General features: G+C 47.1%; 1 protein-coding gene across 1 annotated transcript in view; it reads left to right on the top strand.

The window, feature by feature from the left end:
* Positions 1 to 17,113, top strand: part of Cdh13 (cadherin 13) — a 969,722-nt gene that overhangs the window by 639,294 nt on the left and 313,315 nt on the right. The window contains exon 6 of the mRNA XM_060391900.1: positions 5,788 to 5,932. Within this exon, the coding sequence (XP_060247883.1) occupies positions 5,788 to 5,932 (145 nt within the window). The remainder of the gene's footprint in view (positions 1 to 5,787; positions 5,933 to 17,113) is intronic.

Here is a 17,113-nt window from a genome sequence, read left to right as displayed (position 1 = left end):
CTGTAGCAGGTTTTCTTCTTCATCATTTCATCCCGTTGTGTAAGATCACAATGTCAAATTCCGTGCCTTTCATGACGAGAGATGAGAAGATGAGCCAAATGCAGGGCAGGATCTTAGTAGTTTGTTGTGGTGCCGGAAGCCAACAAATGTGTGCGTGCTTTCTAACCTGGTTCATTATGCCTTTGGTTTGCTTTTGTTTTTAAGGGAGTCTTGTTAATGAATCATATGGACAGCACCATAGTCATTACATGACATTAATTAGTTTAAGGAGTCACTGGTTTGTATGTTGAGACTTTTCTAATTCACATCTAGTACAGAGCTCCCCAGATTCGCTTCCCACAAGATGGAAGGAAACAGAGGAGCTGGGTAAGACATTTAAGGACTCTACCCTTGTGGCCTTCCCCAACCCTTTCCTCCTACCTGCAAGACTCAGAGGTGAATAGCCATGGCCCAGTGAGACTGTGCACAATCACTGAGCTCCCAAATCCATGGAAAACTTTGCCTCGAATGCTACAAGATTATAAAATAGCAGTGGATGTAATATGAAACCATTAAGCAAATGACACAATTAGTAAAGCCATCCAAGCCAAAAATTCGAGGCAGGCTGTGACAGGACCTTGAACGCACATGAGCGGAGTGGGGGAGCTATGGATTTTGGACACTGCCTAATCACAAACCAACTTTGCGACTGTGGACAGTGACTCCAGTTTCCTTGCCTCGATCAGTATTTCTCCAAGTTGTTTTAAGGCAGATGTATAAAAAGCCTGGAATGGTCTGAACACCAAATAAATGTTAATTCCCTTCTTTTAAAAAGTAAGCTGTCAGTTTAATAGGCTTTGATGTTGTTTACCATTGGGGCTTGTGTTGATCAATTAAGACTGTGTTGTGTCAACTGGCCCAGGGCCCATGAACTCAGACAGACTGTCAGCCTCCTGTGCCAGAGGTGAGGAGAAAGGACAGATGGCTAAAGCTGAGCCCAGAGCCTTAGACTCCAGTTTCTTAAAGAGAAACCACCTCTTTAGAAGAGGGCTTTATACAGTGTCTGTGTCTGGCCTCAGAGCTGGCTGCTCACTAACCAAGCATCCAACATGGTCCCTGTGGTCATGAAACTGTCAAGGCTGACACTGAAAAGTACCCACATGAGTGGGGATTCCATACTGCAGAAAGTGTTACATCCGAGAGAGAGAGAGAGAGAGAGAGAGAGAGAGAGAGAGAGAGAGAGAGAATGGCCAAGAGAAGGCAAACCAGGAACCCCATAAAAATTAAAGGCAAGTCCTGTGGTCTGGGCTGGAAGGATGGAAATGGACATGACACTGTAAAGCTCAGGGTTGGGAGGAGGCTTTTAGGTGATACCTATGCCGGACATATGCACTGAGGAGGAGCTAAGAGAGCCGATGTAGTTGGCAGGTAAGGAACAAGAGGAAGGACTTTACAGAAGTGGACTGGGGTGCAACTGTAGGACTTATGAGAATGAAATCAGGCCAGCTCTCAAGGGATGATTCAGTCAGTAAAGAGCTTGTCACACAGGCAATGAGGATTCGAACGTACCCCCCCCCCCAGAGGACCCACATAAAATGCCAAGCATGGCAACACATGGTGCTAGGGCTGGAGGCAGAGACAGGAGAGATTCTTTGGGCCACTGTCCAGCTAGTCTAGCCACACTGGTGAGTTCCGAGTCTGAGGTCCTACCTCAGAACCTAAGATGGAGAGGCTGGAGAGATAGAAACCTGGGTTTGGCTCCTAGTACCACAAACCACCTGTGACTCCGGCTCCAGAGAGTCTACACCCTCTTCTGCCTCCTCAGGCCCCAGTATGCTTGGGATGCAGGTGCACACTGAGGCACACAGAGTTGATGGAGCTATTAAAGACACTCAACATTGACCTCTGGCCTCCATGATCACATGTACATATATGTGTATGCACACACACACACACACACATACACACACACACACACACACACACACACACACACGATATTTACCTGAAGAATAATAAGATGCTATTGGAAGGTGACTGCCATGGGATGACAGAGACGTGAAAGGGTCAGGACAGACGTGATGGTAAACCGCAAACTGCCCTTTCCAGTGGCCCTGGTGAGGGTGGCAGAGCCAGCCAGAGCTGGTGATGGGGATGAAGAGAAGAATGAATTTAGGAACAGGTTGGGAAAAAAACTGATGGGGTGTATGGGGACATGGGGACAGAAGTTTTGCTGTGGGGTGGCTCCTGTATGCCTATCTCAGACCCCAGCTGAAGCCGCCTCTTGGCCACAACCACATCCAAAGCAAGAGGATTAACTTGTCTCAGCCTTGGTTGTGTGTTTGAGGTTCTCAGGATCATCTTCCCTGAATGCTAGGACTGGATCAAATGAAAACACTCACACCTTTTCTAAAATAGGTTGAAAACGGACCCTTGAACATTGAAGTAAGGTTTGGATGATTCAGTCACTCAGCCCTATGATTCCACTCAGGAGGCGTGGGACCAGCTTGAGCTACATAGCAGGTTCTGGGCCAGCCTGAGGTACAGAGTAAAAAAAAAAAAAAAAAAGAGATCAAACAGACAAAATCAAAATCTTTGGATGAAAATCCAGAGCCACTCCCCTATCAGAGGCCTCTGTGTATCACATTAGAACCTTCATAGCAACCTGTGAGTCTGTGAGAAGCCCTTAGCAATCACTAGGGTTTAGAAGGGATGGGCCCCGATTACAGCCTGGGTCTTACATGTCTGGAGGCTTCAGTCACAGGTCAGCCGGTCCAGGGCTCTCCTCACATCTTTGGAGTTGTGCCTCAGCTGTACAAGAGCCATCAAAGCCCGTGATGTGTGAGTTCTGCTCTCCGGGGAGTGTGAGGCGGGTACCACATGCCACGGAGCTGGGTGCCATGGAAACTGAACTTTCAGCAAGTTCCTCAGAGCATGAAGGCTGCAGTGAAGTTGAAGGATGCAGCATGGCCACACACTGCCAGGATACCTCATCTTCATTGCCCTTTTCATGTTGAGCTAAGTTTCGGCCATTGCTTATTCAAAACTCTCTTAGCAATGTTCAGGTTTTCTTGAGCCCCGAATTCAGCTATGGAACCTCATGCGGGGTCACAGCCCACAGTTTTAAGAATCTGGGATGTATGTGACATGTCACCATTCTGGAGCAAGTTAACCATTGAGAGTGACTCTGAGGAGTTGGCCTACAAACAGGCCTCAAAGGGCTGCTGGTGGCCTTTCCCTGGAGCAGTCATTGTGCAGCTTTCCACTATTGGCCATCTGTCCGTTCTTCTCCTGGTGGGCTCTGCCCTGCCTCTCCACGCTGCCAAGATGATGGATGGGGGTGGGGAGTCTTCCCATTGCATGTATCTATCCTGCTTTGTTTCTGAGCCTCGAACACAGCCACCAGAGTCCGTCATGTGACTCACGGGAAACAAACAGGGTTTCAGACTTTCAAAGGCAGGATTTGTGCGTTTGAAGCATTTCGCTCAGGAGGGGAGAAGGAGGCACTAGCATCTCTCAGTATTGATTTTCTGACACTGACAGCCCCTCTGGAATGTGAGAGCAGCGTCCTTCAGAAAGCCCATATTTGCTCACTGTGGTCTGGCCTTAACGTGAGAACAGCAAGTGAAACACAAGCATGTCCGATTCTGTGTGAGTGTGTGGACGAGTGTGACGCACACATGTGTACAGCAGGAACGTGGCTGGCAAAGGTCAACACTGGGTGTCTTCTTCGGTCACTCTCTATCAGTTTTCAGAGACAGGGTGTGATGACTGGTTTTAGTTGTCAACCCGACATCCTAGAATCACCCGCAGTGGGAATTATCTAAATCAGGTTGCATATCTAAGGATTGTGTTGACTATATTCATTGACACAATACAGTGGGAAGAATCCTGGACTGTACCATGAGAGAAAGCAAATTAAACACTAGCAGGCGTACATTAGCTCATACTTCTCTGTTCATGAGTGAGTGTGCCCTCTGGCCAACCCCTTCAAGTGCCTGTAGCTGGGGGCTGGAGAGATGGCTCAGAGGTTACAAGAGTGCTGGCTACTCTTCTAGAGGTCCTGAGTTCAACTCCCAGCAACCACATGGTGGCTCACAACCATCAGTTCCCTCTTCTGGTGTGTAGGTGTATATGCAGCCAGAACACTGTTTACATAATAAATAAAACTTTAAGAAAAAGAAAAAGAAAGGAAGAAAGAAAGAAAGAAACAAAGAAACAAAGAAAGAAAGAAGAGCTTGTATCTGTGGCTTCCCAGGAATAATGGGCAGAAACCTAGACTGAAACAAAACAAAACAAAACAAACAAACAAAAAAACCCCTCTTCTCTGGTAAGTTGCCTTTGTGTGGGATGTGGGGGAGGGAGGCATATTTTGTCTCACCAGCAGGAGACCAAGATGCAGTCTCTCACTGAACCTGGTACCCGCTGATTTGTCTACACTGACAGGCCAGCAAACCCAGGGACCTCCCTGTCGGCACATGGTGCTGTGCCCCTAGTTAATGAGGTCCTGGGGATCCGATGGTAGGTCCCATGTTACCAACTAAGCCATGTCTCCCCCGTCTCGGCTTTAAAACGGAGTTTCTTTTCAGTTATATTTCATTTGAGTGCAATAGAAATAGAAGCCTTTTTGTCCATTTGAATTTTTCTTAGTTAAGCTGCTATCTGCCCAAGAAATCAAATGCTTATAGGAGTACGGTGCCAGTGTGTGCATGCATATATGTGCTCGTTTATGCTTGTGTGGGCATACATGTGTGTGCATGTTTGTGCCTGTGTGTGTGTATGTGTTTGTGCTCATGTGTGTTGACACAGAGGATATGATCCTGCTAAAGACAAACAGAAAACAATCCCTCTGTCCATGTAGGCCCAGGTTTACCAGTTTGTGATGTCCGCATTGGCACATCACAAATGTGATTGTAATGTTTATCTTGGCAGCTTCACTGAGCTGAGAGAGTCCTCACCAAAGAAGAAATCAAGGGATTGAGAATCGCGGTGAAAGGGCTCTATACTGTGGTCCCCACTGACCAGGGCGCACGGTTATCTCCTGCAAAGGGAAGAACACTTGCTTTCAGAAAGCCGGTTCTTCTGTTACCGAGGGAACAGTTAAGCACATTAAATGGAATATGTGACCTTGACAGTGCCCTGGGAATGCCGTGGCGTGGTGCTCTGCTTCTAGACCGAGGCTGCATCGCCACGCTGCCTTCTGGGCTGAGAGCTGGAAGGCTTTCCTTTGAAAGCACTTGATGTCTTTGTCTCTGGCTTTTTTAGGGAATTCCTGGTGGGCAGGAGTCCTGAGGGCTCAGCAGGGTCCCGCACATGCCGGCCTTCTCACCTGAGGGATGCCTCTAGATGCATATCGATCTGAGTGTCTCCATAGCATCCCCCCAAACCCTGTGGTTTCCCCAGTTCATGATGCTTTATCTACTGTTTCTATTAGCGTAATGTTCCTCTTAACGGTAATGAGGTCGGGAAAACAAACAGTATAAGCACATTTTCCCAACTATGGTGGATTGCAGTAGAGTGTGTGTGTGTGTGTGTGTGTGTGTGTGTCTGTATGCTTAAGTTTTTTTGCAGGTTTGATGATTTAATTGTGAATTTTCTAAGAGGGCCATGACACATGCTGATCTTTGTCTTATATCATAAACAGTTTAGTTTCTATTCTCACTCTGGTGACAACCCATGATGGAAACCAGAGTTTGAATATCATCAAAGGCTTATAAAATGATTGATATAACCTACTTTCTCTGGGGAACCTTGTTTCAATGTTAAAAATAATGGTTTCTTTCTCTCCCAATCTCTTTGCTCATATAGCTGTTTGTGGAGACCACGGATGCCAGTGGCAAAACTCTGGAGGGACCGGTTCCTCTGGAAGTCATCGTGATCGATCAGAATGACAATAGACCCATCTTCCGGGAAGGCCCTTACATTGGCCACGTCATGGAAGGGTCACCTACAGGTAGGTCACAGTGGATGGCCATCTGTGATTCTGAAAGTGGCACCTGACCATCTTTGAGGACTGACTGGTTGACATGAAATAGCAATGATATGGTCTCTCCAGACTCTAGCAAGGGCTGGAAACACGAAACTCAGAGCATAACTGGGGGACTGCAGACTATGAAAATATCCTCTGTCATCTGCAGGGGTGATGCTCCATCCAGGACTCTGACTCCTGGTTAGTGGTGGGCATTGTGTGAATATTTCGCTCACTGTGTAAGGGCTGAAGGCAGAACTGTGTGCCCTGCGGGGTTCTAATGAGGAAGTCTGTTCCTCTACATAAATTGCTCTGTGAATCCTTTTCATAATTGCCTTTCAATAAGAACAATGCTGGTGTGACAGGCTGGGCCTTTCCCCCTTTCCTTAGAAGATGCTTGGAGAGACACCTTTTGTCTTCAGTCAAAGGGCCAAAGGCAAGACATTTTTCTCTTTCTCTCTCTGGAAATACTCGTAGCTACTGTTATGGAAATGACTCCAGGGTGCCTCAGGGCCTTGCTATCTTTCACCATGTTTAACCTATCTAGAAAGGGCTTAGAATTTAGAGATGCCTTATTAGGCGCCCAGAACATTGTAATTAAAATATGCAGTGTCCAACAGGAAAAGTGACTCGTGAGCATAATGCTGAGAAAGGTGAGGCGCAAAGGACAAATTGATTCTTGCCAGATGGGAATTTAATTTTCTGCTTTAAGATACATTTAGGTGAAAAAGCCCCATATTAAGAGAGTTGCTTGTTGGCTGGTCCTGGGGTCTTGATTAAACAATGAGCAAAACAGTCAGCAAGCCATAGAGGAGACAGAGGCCAGCTTGGACTGTTCTTCTCCCTTTGTTGAATGGATGGGATGTATCAATGACATGTAGATACTGGAGACTTTGGACATGTTGCCATGGTAACCTCCCCAGACTACCAGGTGAATAATCATATGCAAGACGCCTCAAACCTCCCTGTAGCTTCTCACAAGCTTGGTCTCTCTGCTTTTCATCACCCCACCACCACCACCACCAAAAAAAAAAAAAAAAAAAAAAAGGGCAGGAATGGGCATTTCCCCTCCCAGATTTGAATGTGCTCTGTACAAATGATGGTGAATTTGCTGTAGGTTCCCTAGGGAGAGGTGAAGGGAGGGGAATGGTGGCCAGCCTGGGGAGGTGCAGCCCGGGCAGCTGAAGTCAGATCCCTTCAGGGCAGGTCGACCTCATGGCACCTCTCCGGGACTTCTTTTGATGGAGAGCAGACCTCTGATGGGAAAGGCCCTGGACTTGGATTTTGATGTTTACGGAAAACTACTTAAAGGAGCCGAGGAGCATAGCGGGTCAGCAAGATGGATGGGGAAAGCTATTAAAGAGGCCAGGGTGTGAGCGGAACAAAGACTGAGTCCTTCCTGTGTGGGGTCCCCAGACCCTGAGTAAGAGCGACTAGAATGCGGATGGGCTGAAAATGTGATCTCGGCATTAAAGTCCACATCACATCTGGGGGCTGCGAGCACGCACATCTCTGTCTATTACGTGTCTCTCATGAGATGAGGGTCAGGCTTCCTCCCATGGCTGTGTTCTTTCATAAAGTTTAGGAGCATTTCAGGTGCTATTGCTTTGTATACATGTCATATTTTCAAGGAAAAATTGAATCCTTTATGCACGTTGAATTTCTAAATGCACAGAGCTATTTGGTTAGGGGCAGACACATCTCCAGGAAACATAAACCGGCTTACGCTTCTCTTTATGATTGATATTATCCCATGAAATACATAAGATTTGGACTGCTGCATGGAATGGATGCCTCTGTGGGTACAGAATGGTACTGGACGACTTCCTCTTCTTCTTCTTCTTCTTCTTCTTCTTCTTCTTCTTCTTCTTCTTCTTCTTCTTCTTCTTCTTCTTCTTCTTCTTCTTCTTCTTCCTCTTCCTCTTCTTCTCCTCCTCCTCCTCCTTCTCCTCCTCCTTCTCCTCTACCACCTCCTCCTCCTCCTCTTCTTCCTCCTCCTCCTCCTCCTCCTCCTCCTCCTCCTCCTCCTCCTCCTCCTCCTTCTTCTTGTAGCCTCTAGGTTTAACTCTAGAGCAGTCATGGGAAGGAACTGGTAAGATTGGGTGTCAAGAAGGTAGATAATGCTGGGAGAGATGCTCTTAGTGGACAACTGTCTAGATTCATTAGCACCCTGAAAAAAAATGCAGGGAGGACAGTCTCAGGGCATTGTCAGGCTGAGCAGTATTCCACCATTCTCCAAACTTCTCTCCAACTGAGACCCTTGTCAAGTTACACCATGTGTTCTGTGTTTCCTGGCTGGCTACACATGTGATTGCTTCTCCTGTGTCTCCAATTCCCTGTTTCCTTGTTGAGATTTCCTCAGTCACTCTCCACCTTAGATTTTTTTTTTTTTTTTTTTTTGCATGAGAGTCTCTCACTGAGCCTGGAGTTGGCAGTTTCTGCTCTGCTGGCTACTCAGTGAATCCTCATCCCCCATCACCACTTTCTCAATGCTGGGATTAAAGGTGTGCACTACCAACTTTTCACATGGGTGCTGGGGATGGAACACGGGTCTCCATGCTTGTGTCTCAAGCACGTGACTACCTGAGCCATCTCCTAGTCCCTGCCCAAGTGTTTTCAGTTGTCTCATAAACTTGACCATACACACAGCCACTGAACTCTATCGTTAAACTGAGCCCTCACTGTGTGCTAGAGAGTTAGGTACAGTACACCCTCCTCCCCCACTAACCTGAGAGGTGGGTCCAGCAGTCTTCACCTCACAAAACAGGAAAACCAAGAGTCCATGTCTTCAGCTTTGAGCTGCAGGTCCCTTCTCATGTATCATTCTAGAGTTGGCCACCTTTCTTCCCAAAGTGTTGTAGATAAGGCTATTAATATTTACTAGTAATACATATAATTATTATGGCAATTATTATTTAATCTGCAATTATAAAAATAAGTATACACAGACACCAATTAGATGTTTTAATATGCCTAAACACTGAAACTGGGCAAATATAAACCCCTTTGGCTACCTTGTTCTCTCCCTGCCCCACGTCCCATGTCACTTGCTTGAATTATTCCTTTCTGGGCTATTTTCCATTCATAACTCCTGTAAATACTTGCTCATGCTTTCCATCTGGGGCTGCCAATGCTCAGAACAAGTTCCTCCTAGCCATGTGCTTCTCATTCACACCTAACCCATGCTGACCCTGCTTTCTCCTTCTTCCTCTCCTATACCTCTTTCCTCTTCCTCTCTCTCCCTGATCTTTCTGTCCTCCAGGTCCCTGAACCTTAGCTCTGCCTACCTCTCTTCTGCTCAACCCAGGTTTTGGCACTTTTTTGATTGGGGCATCAGGGATAATTTGGAGGCATGGTTACACAGCACCACATGGTATATGTGAGCATTTGATCGTAGAACAATAAAGATCTCAGGGGGCGAGCAATTAATGTAGTAGCTCCAGACCATGTCACAACACCAAAGACTAAGATAGGTGGACCTTGGAGAAATTTGGAGGATGGTACCTTATTTGATGATAGGATACTGTTCTTGTTTCATGCCTGTTGTGATAAAACATCCCAACCAAAAGCAACATAGGGGCTTTATTGTCTTCAATTCCAAGTTATAGTCCAATGTCACAGGAAATCTCAGGTGCAGCATCATGTGACCATTGGCCACACCTGCAGTCAAGAGCAGAAGGAAATAAGTGAATGGATGCACCCACGATGCTTATTTTCTAGGCCCTGTTAACCTTCTTCCCTCTTAGGAAGTTCAGGGCCCACCCTGAGGAATGATATGTTTCAGTAACACGCAAGAGAGTCCCCCACAGACATCAGGCCTGCCTGATCTAGGCAGTTTCTCAACTGAGGCTGGCTTCTTAAGCGATCTACTGCAGCAAGTAGACAGGTAAAAGCTGTCACAGACACTGTCACCCCTGCTCAGCCCTGGGGTCGAGAGCTGGCAGAGTCTGAGTCATCTCCCTGCTCAGAGCCTCATCTGGATGTGTGCACAACATTCTCGGACTTTGTGTGAGCCTGAGATCCAGGAGAGGCAGAGCCCGTGCGTCTGTTCTGCTCTGGTGGTAGTGCTAAACTCCTATGCACGTCCCCCTGGGGGCCATGTTTGCATTTGGGCAGTTCCGTCAGGTGACGGAAAATGAACAGTCCTCCTGGCCAACAGCTAGGTGCCCCCAAACCCTTTCTATTTACTGTGAGCCTCTTGGAAGAGGCTCTGGGGGAAAGAGGGCGTGACATTGAGACCCTCATTCTAATCTCATCACTTTCTTCTAAGCCCCTCTACCTAGGGCCAGTAGCAAGGCGTGTGCTCTAAAGACACCCTTCTTGTTTACTGTTCTGTCACCAACACCCCAAGTTTTTAATCATTGATGAGCAAGAGGTATCGCTGTCATTTTGCACCCGACTCCACACGTTATGCAGCTGTTTCTGGGTCCAGCAGTAGACCTCAGTGCAGGGTCTGCTGCCCCAAAGCAACTTCTTAACAAGGTGGGACCTCAGGCAAGCCACCGAACCTTCCAGAAGCCTCAGCTGCCTTGCCTGTACTGTGGAGCTCGTTGAGAGCAAGTGCGTGGGGATTAAATGAGACAACAGGCTGTATCCAGTGCTTAGACTGTGACAAATGCTCAGAAAATGCCAGTGTGCAGTTGTGCTGTGAATACTGAGATTATTCTCGATGTTCTGACATTGTTCCCTTCAGCAAAGTTAAAGCAAAGAGACACATTGTTGGTATGAAGGAGACTTCATTTCCCAGCGATCCAGGCATCAGTGCCATGTCCCTGTGTACCCAACTGTCACCGGTTCCTATCCATCACAGAGGAAGGTCACCTGTTTTTATCTGCAGGTATAGACAGGAGACTGCTCCCAGCTGTTCAGCACTGAACTCCAGGGCATTGTTCTGGACAATCACTCCTGGATGAAGGCACATCAGCAGAGAATGATGGTGTTTTAGTTCTTTTCATAGTTACAGGTATTGATTTATGGAGCCCACATTCAGGCTGTGCTGTTCCGCCGGCCAGCTAGGTCCCAGGAACCATGAAGGTGGAAAGGAGGGCTAGGGTCTCAGAGTTCCCAGAGAATACCCATGCCAGGACCCCGAGTGCCCCACTGATACCTATTCACACATGCTTTGTCCCTGCTGGTCTCCTGGGGGCCTTGGTAAAGGGCTAATGATGAACAGCCACCATAGTTTCCGGTAGCATACTCCAGGGGAGAATGAAGGGCAAGCGTGGGGTATCAGGGGAGGGAAGCCCAGGAAGGGAGAGTCAGCCAGTGGGAGAGTGGTGGCGAGGCTGTCCAGGTGTGTAGGTGGAACTTAAGCCCTTGGGGGAAGAGTTGGGAAAGGCCGTCAACCCCCATTAGAAATAGCGTCGTCGAGATCTGGGCTGTCCACCATCCATCCCGCAAATCTAAGGGCAATGAAAACTGTCTCCAGGGGACTTCACTTCCGGAACTTTTGGTCAGGTCAGCTTGCAGAAGGCAAGCGGGAATGTAAGCAAGCTCTTAGGAAGCCTCCCAGCAAGACACAGGAGCTCCCCACGGGGCTGGCTTCAGCAGCCCTGAATGGAAGCTGGGAGAATAGCACTCCACCCAGGCCCTTGAGAGGCATCTGGGAACAAACGTAGTATAAGGACTGTCCGAATCCAGTGTGCATAACATGCCGGTCGCCTTCAGCTTCCCTTCAGAGGGGGACATGACCCACAGGTACACATCTGAGTCACGAGGAGCACCGGTGCCTGTGTGTTACACTGGCCCTTCCCCGTGTTGTACAAAACAGGCCAGATCAGCAGTCACCTCCTCGACAACCCCATGACTTGCTCTCTCATTTCTTCCTCTTTCCAATATTTTCCCCAAATATGGCGAACATGCCAACAAGGCCTAAGGTCTGAGGGCACCCATAGTAAGGGGACAGATGTTGTCCTTCTCCACTGGTGTTCACAGCCACATGAGCTGAGAGCAATGGAGAAGACATGAGCTAAACTGTGGCCAGCGCTATGCCGGGGCCCAGCTGGGATATTTAACACAGGAGTGGCTGAACCTTATTTTATACAGAGGGAAAGCCTCTGTGAAGAGGTGATACAAGCCCAGGGATCTCTCCCATTCATTTTCACCCCAGGTTCTTCCAAGTATGGTCGGTCTAACTTTAAAAGAAATCTGACCTGGCCTGACACGAGTGAAAATCACTAAATCAGCTGAACGTTGGCCCATCCTGAGATGTCTACTTCTCTTGGCAGCAAAATGGCTTGAGCCAAGTAAAGTTGGCTGTGATGCTGATGGTTGCTCTTTGCTACCCCACTCAGCATGAGGATGGCGGTAGCAAAGCCTCTTTTATGGTGCTCTTTTTTTCTCATGTCAGGCATTCAAATTAGGTCCTCTCTCATCATCTTCTGTACCAGCCAATCTCACGGTTTCCAGAGTATTCAGCCATAGCCACTTCGAGTGTTTTCTTGAAGGTGAATTTTTAAAGAGAGAAGTCAGCTTTCTTCCAACTTCTCTCAGTGAAAAACCACATCATGTCAAGCCACCATTTAGAGAAGGCAGCTGTGTGAGCTGGCTTCCAGGACTTCCCTGAGAATCTCTCCACAGGGACAGGCAGGTACGTGGGTCAACAGAAGTGGGACTCCACCTGGTCACAGGCAAATCCTTGGTGTAGTCCACTTTTGTTTATCAGCAAATGCTTAGTCTGTCCCTGTGGCAAGCAGCCAGGGTCTGGTATTCTGTCAACTAGTTAACTGGTGCCTTGTTGATTGTCTTTGCACCCATCATCAGTTCTGCAGGGAAGCTTTCATCTGCTCATCCCTACCTATTTTTGTGGCGATTTATGTAGGGTAGGAGTCAGATTGGCAAGATGGAGAATAAGCCCTGTTAAATTTTGATCAGTGTTGAGGCATTGCTTGTGATCAGGGGTTTTTATTCTCTCTCTTAACTCTGCTTGGAAATTGGGAGATCATCCTTTCTCTTTTCACACATACACGTACTGACGAGAATTTCCATTTGTGTGTTTCTCAGGACTTTACTCAGTAACTGCAAGGTTTTATGTTGGTGTCTTTATCTGCATTAGAACAAGGTGAAGCTGTCTCAGTAGGGCCTTCTACCTGGGTTTTGGGGCTAGGGAAGAGGGCCATAGTGCTCTCCTCTCTTCTCAGGTCACAGCTAGAACCTTGGTAGAGGAGTGTAGCCCAGTCATTAGCATATCATTTGAGTATGATTGGTCATAAAACAATGTTATGGAAGAGCTGTGTAATCCAGCCAGAGAGTACTTCCCAAAGGGAGCATTCCAGGAATAAGTGGTATTCGAAGGGATATCTGAACCCATCAGCTCTTGAGTCTTCTTGGTCATTCAAGAATTAGAATCTCTTTGCTGACTCTTAACTGTCTCAGTGTGAGCATCGCAGCAAACAGTCGTCTCTCACAATCTCAGAAATGAGCTATCCACACCTCACTCTGACTTCAGGGTCTTCGCTCTTTAATACTCAGCCCCTTGCTGGTGGGCACCGTTGGATGTAAAAGGACTCCCAGACTAGAACATTCAGGATGCCAGAGGGTCTAGCGAGCAGAGAAGAATGCTTGGACCCCTCAATCTGGTAGTAGGATGCCCCATCAGTGCACACGTCATCTTTAACATGCATGGCTTCAAACACTGTTCCCTGCATCCCACTTATAGCTGTCTTAAATTTGAACATGCGGGTTGGAGTTAGTTTTAGGAGACAGGCATCACCTTGCTTCCTTTGTCCTCTCCTCTCTGGCCTGAGTTCTTTGCTCCGGGGTCAGCCTGAATGTTGTCTGTCCCCTGGCAATCCTCCACACTCATGCTCTTCAGGAGGCTCTTAGGGTTTCAGGTGAACTTTAGAGAGATGAGGCTCTTATGCTTCTGTCAGTTATTTTCTTGTTGAAGTAAACATCTCGTAGCCCTGCTCATCAAACCTCTGGAGCTCCTTTGGACTCATGCTCAAAACCCTCTTTTCATCACTCATCGTCCTTTGAAGGCAGGAAGGATTTGTGACATCAAGTGTTTGAAAGTAAAACTGAAATCTAACTCACTTGGTTAACGAAAGATTGTGAAAACAAGTATCAACATCTTTAGGAACGGAGTAATCGTTTGAAACCATGAAAAGGAATAGATCCAATAGAAATGTCCAGCCACTGTGGCAATGGGATGATGGCTGCACAAGTCCTTGAGTTGAGTTTATGTGCCCAAAGATGCCTCTGGAGTCTGTCCCCAATGTCTGACCTACACTAGACATCTGTGGGAATGTCAGAGCATCAGATCCATGAGTGATAACTTCAGGGAAACTGATTTCACAGAAGTTTCCACAACTTTGTATTGTTCAGCTGCTCTAAGCCAGGTCATGTTGAAGGTGTTGGGGACATAGAAATGACCTAGACCGTTAGGTCTTAAGACATTTATGAAGCTGAGGAAATAGTTGGGGAGACATCTCAGTGGACAAGCCTCGCAAGCATGAGGACCTGAGTTTGATCCTTGGAATCCACTTTATCTTTTAAGCCAATCAGTTGGAGAGATGATTCAGTGGTTAAGATCACTGGCTGCTCTTTTAGAGGATCTGAATTCAGTTCCCAAGTACCCACATAATGGTTCACAGCCATTTATAACTCCAGTTTCAGGGAATCCGATGTCCTCACTTTCCTCTGTGGTCACTGAATGCATATAGTACATATACAGACATACATGCAGGCAAATATTCATGAATATAAAATAAAATGAAAAAAAAACCAAGGCATTTTGATATTGCATTTATAATCCCAGCACGGAGCAGATGGAGACAGGTAGGCACTTGGACCTTGCTGGACAAACATCCTAGTTTACTTAGTGAGTTCCAGGCTGATGAGTGACCCTTGTCTTAAAAGAGGTGGATGATGGAAGCTCTTTCCATCACTTTTTTGTTGTTGCTGCAGTTACACTATGTATAACGTATGTATATGCATACGGTAACTTATGGAAGGAGCCTATTTGTGTGCATGGTTCCAGAGGGTTAGAGGCCATGACAGCAGATGGAGGCAGGCAGCAAGCAGCAGGCATGGCAGCAAGAGCAGGAAGCTGAGAACTCACACCCTGAACCACAAGCACACAGAGTATTTAGTAATGCCAGCAGTCTTTTAAGCTCTCAGAGCCCATTTCCATATTTCCTCCAGCAAGGCCACACCTCCTGACTCTGGCCTAACAGTACCACCAAGTATTCAAACATCTGAGCCTAGGAGGGACATCCTCATTCAACCACCACAGCACCTGAAGGACAAAACCCAGGGTTGTCGGGCTCCACATGCACAGATATTCACATGCGTACACACACACATACATACAACACTTATGGTTTTCTGGGAGAAGAATGTTAAGCAACAATTAAATGAGCAGAAAGGGTGACTCAAGTCCTTCAGGTGAAACAGAAAGAAAACTGATGTGATGTCAGTAAGGTCTGATGAGATCACACTGAGCCTGAACAGAGTGGTAAAAGACTCCATTAGAGAAGGGTGTTCTAGGAAGAGGGACCAAGGGATTACAAAGACCTGAGTGGTGTCATAGTTGGAGAATGTATAAGAAATGTCCAGAGAGTTCTAGGAGACCGGCAATTAGAGTTTCAGGTGAACTTTAGAGAGATGAGGCTCTACACAGCCACTCTGAGCAGAGGTCTACAAATGCAATCCAGATCTATTTCATTGCTTGTTTTCTTTTAAATAAAGTTTTAGGAGAACACAGACAAACTCGTCTACATATTCGTTGCATTCAGACTGCATTGGCTGATGTGGGTGGGTAACTGGACCTGGAGTACACATTCCACAAAGACTAGCTGATCTTGCAAAACAGAGTTTGCAGAATTGTGGTTTACGGCTCCTTAAATTGTAGTTATGTTTTACACGCAGTAGGAAGCTGTTGGGTGGATTTAACAGGAGGCGTGTAAAGTCTGGTTTGACTGCGAAATAATAGCTTGCCCTTCTTAGTGGAGAGTTGTGGGGGAGAGGGACCAAGAATGGTTTTAGGAGAATCCATCTCCTTCAAGGATACAGCCCCCGGGTCAGCTTCTCAAGCTCCAGGAGACAGCCCCACACCCATGCACACAACAGGAGCACAAAAGGGGGGGGTTGGGAAGAATTGGAGGGGAGGGAGCAGGGTGTGGCGCTGGTTAAAACACACGCATATACAAAGTTCTTAAAGAAATATGTTTACTGCTCCAGGCATAAGAGAACTTCAGTCTGAAGCAAGGTGGTGAGGAAAGAGGCCGGAGGTCACACAGGATTTCTGTGGTGATCCCCTGACAAATGGGAGATTACTGCATAGTGCGCCACTTTATGACGCTGGATTATCGTGCCCGGAACCGTCTTTATGGAATTACAGCAGCACTGTAAACCTTAATAGGTTTATAAATTTTCCCCAGGTGTATGCTGGATTCTGCCTTCTGTTTACTTTCTCAGATATAAACTTGAGCCTGGGGACCCTGATGTGGGGTTAGGGTTGTTTTTTTCTTCCCCTCCATCCCTAGTTTTTCAGGTCCCAGTCACACATAGTAGTGGCTTCTGATAAATTCCATCCAAGGAACCAATGGTCCCAGGTGGCAGGAATTCTGAATCATTATAATGCTCCCTTTTTATTGTGTTTTTAAATAAGTGTCTGTGTTTATTCACAATTTGTTCATTCCTTCTATGAGCATCTCCCGAAAGCCCACTATGTGCAGATTTGCTGCTTTTAGCGACAAGAGAGGTGCTTTAAAGCCAGTCCTTCCTCCACACAGCTGCAGACACACAGGGACCTCAGCAGGTAACTCAGCGCACAGTGAAGTGCGCATGCTCCTGAGAGTCATCCCGGAAGAAATGGAGGAAGATGCTTCTTCCTGGGGTAAAGCAGCGAGAATCTTAAGTGGATTCCATTCCACTGCTCTTTTCAGGCCCTGGACTACGTGCCCCTCAGCCTGCAGTGCAGTCTTTCTGACTGCTGTCGACAGAGCACACAGAATCTCCTGGGCTTAGGTTAGACCTCCTGAGGTCTTGGGTGACACAGCTGGGGTTCCAGCTTGGACCTGTGTGACTCCAGTGACTGCCCTCCACTTTTCCTTCCACTTCCCTGAATCCTTCTCACCCAACACAATGGCACCATGAAACCACAGGTGCCACTCAGAGTCTAGAGAATGTTTCCTTAACCGTGTGTATGAGAGAGGGGGTGGG

The sequence above is a fragment of the Meriones unguiculatus genome, chromosome 10, assembly GCF_030254825.1.
Source record: "Meriones unguiculatus strain TT.TT164.6M chromosome 10, Bangor_MerUng_6.1, whole genome shotgun sequence".
NCBI lineage: Eukaryota > Metazoa > Chordata > Mammalia > Rodentia > Muridae > Meriones > Meriones unguiculatus.
This window is presented reverse-complemented; position numbering and strand designations above follow the sequence as displayed.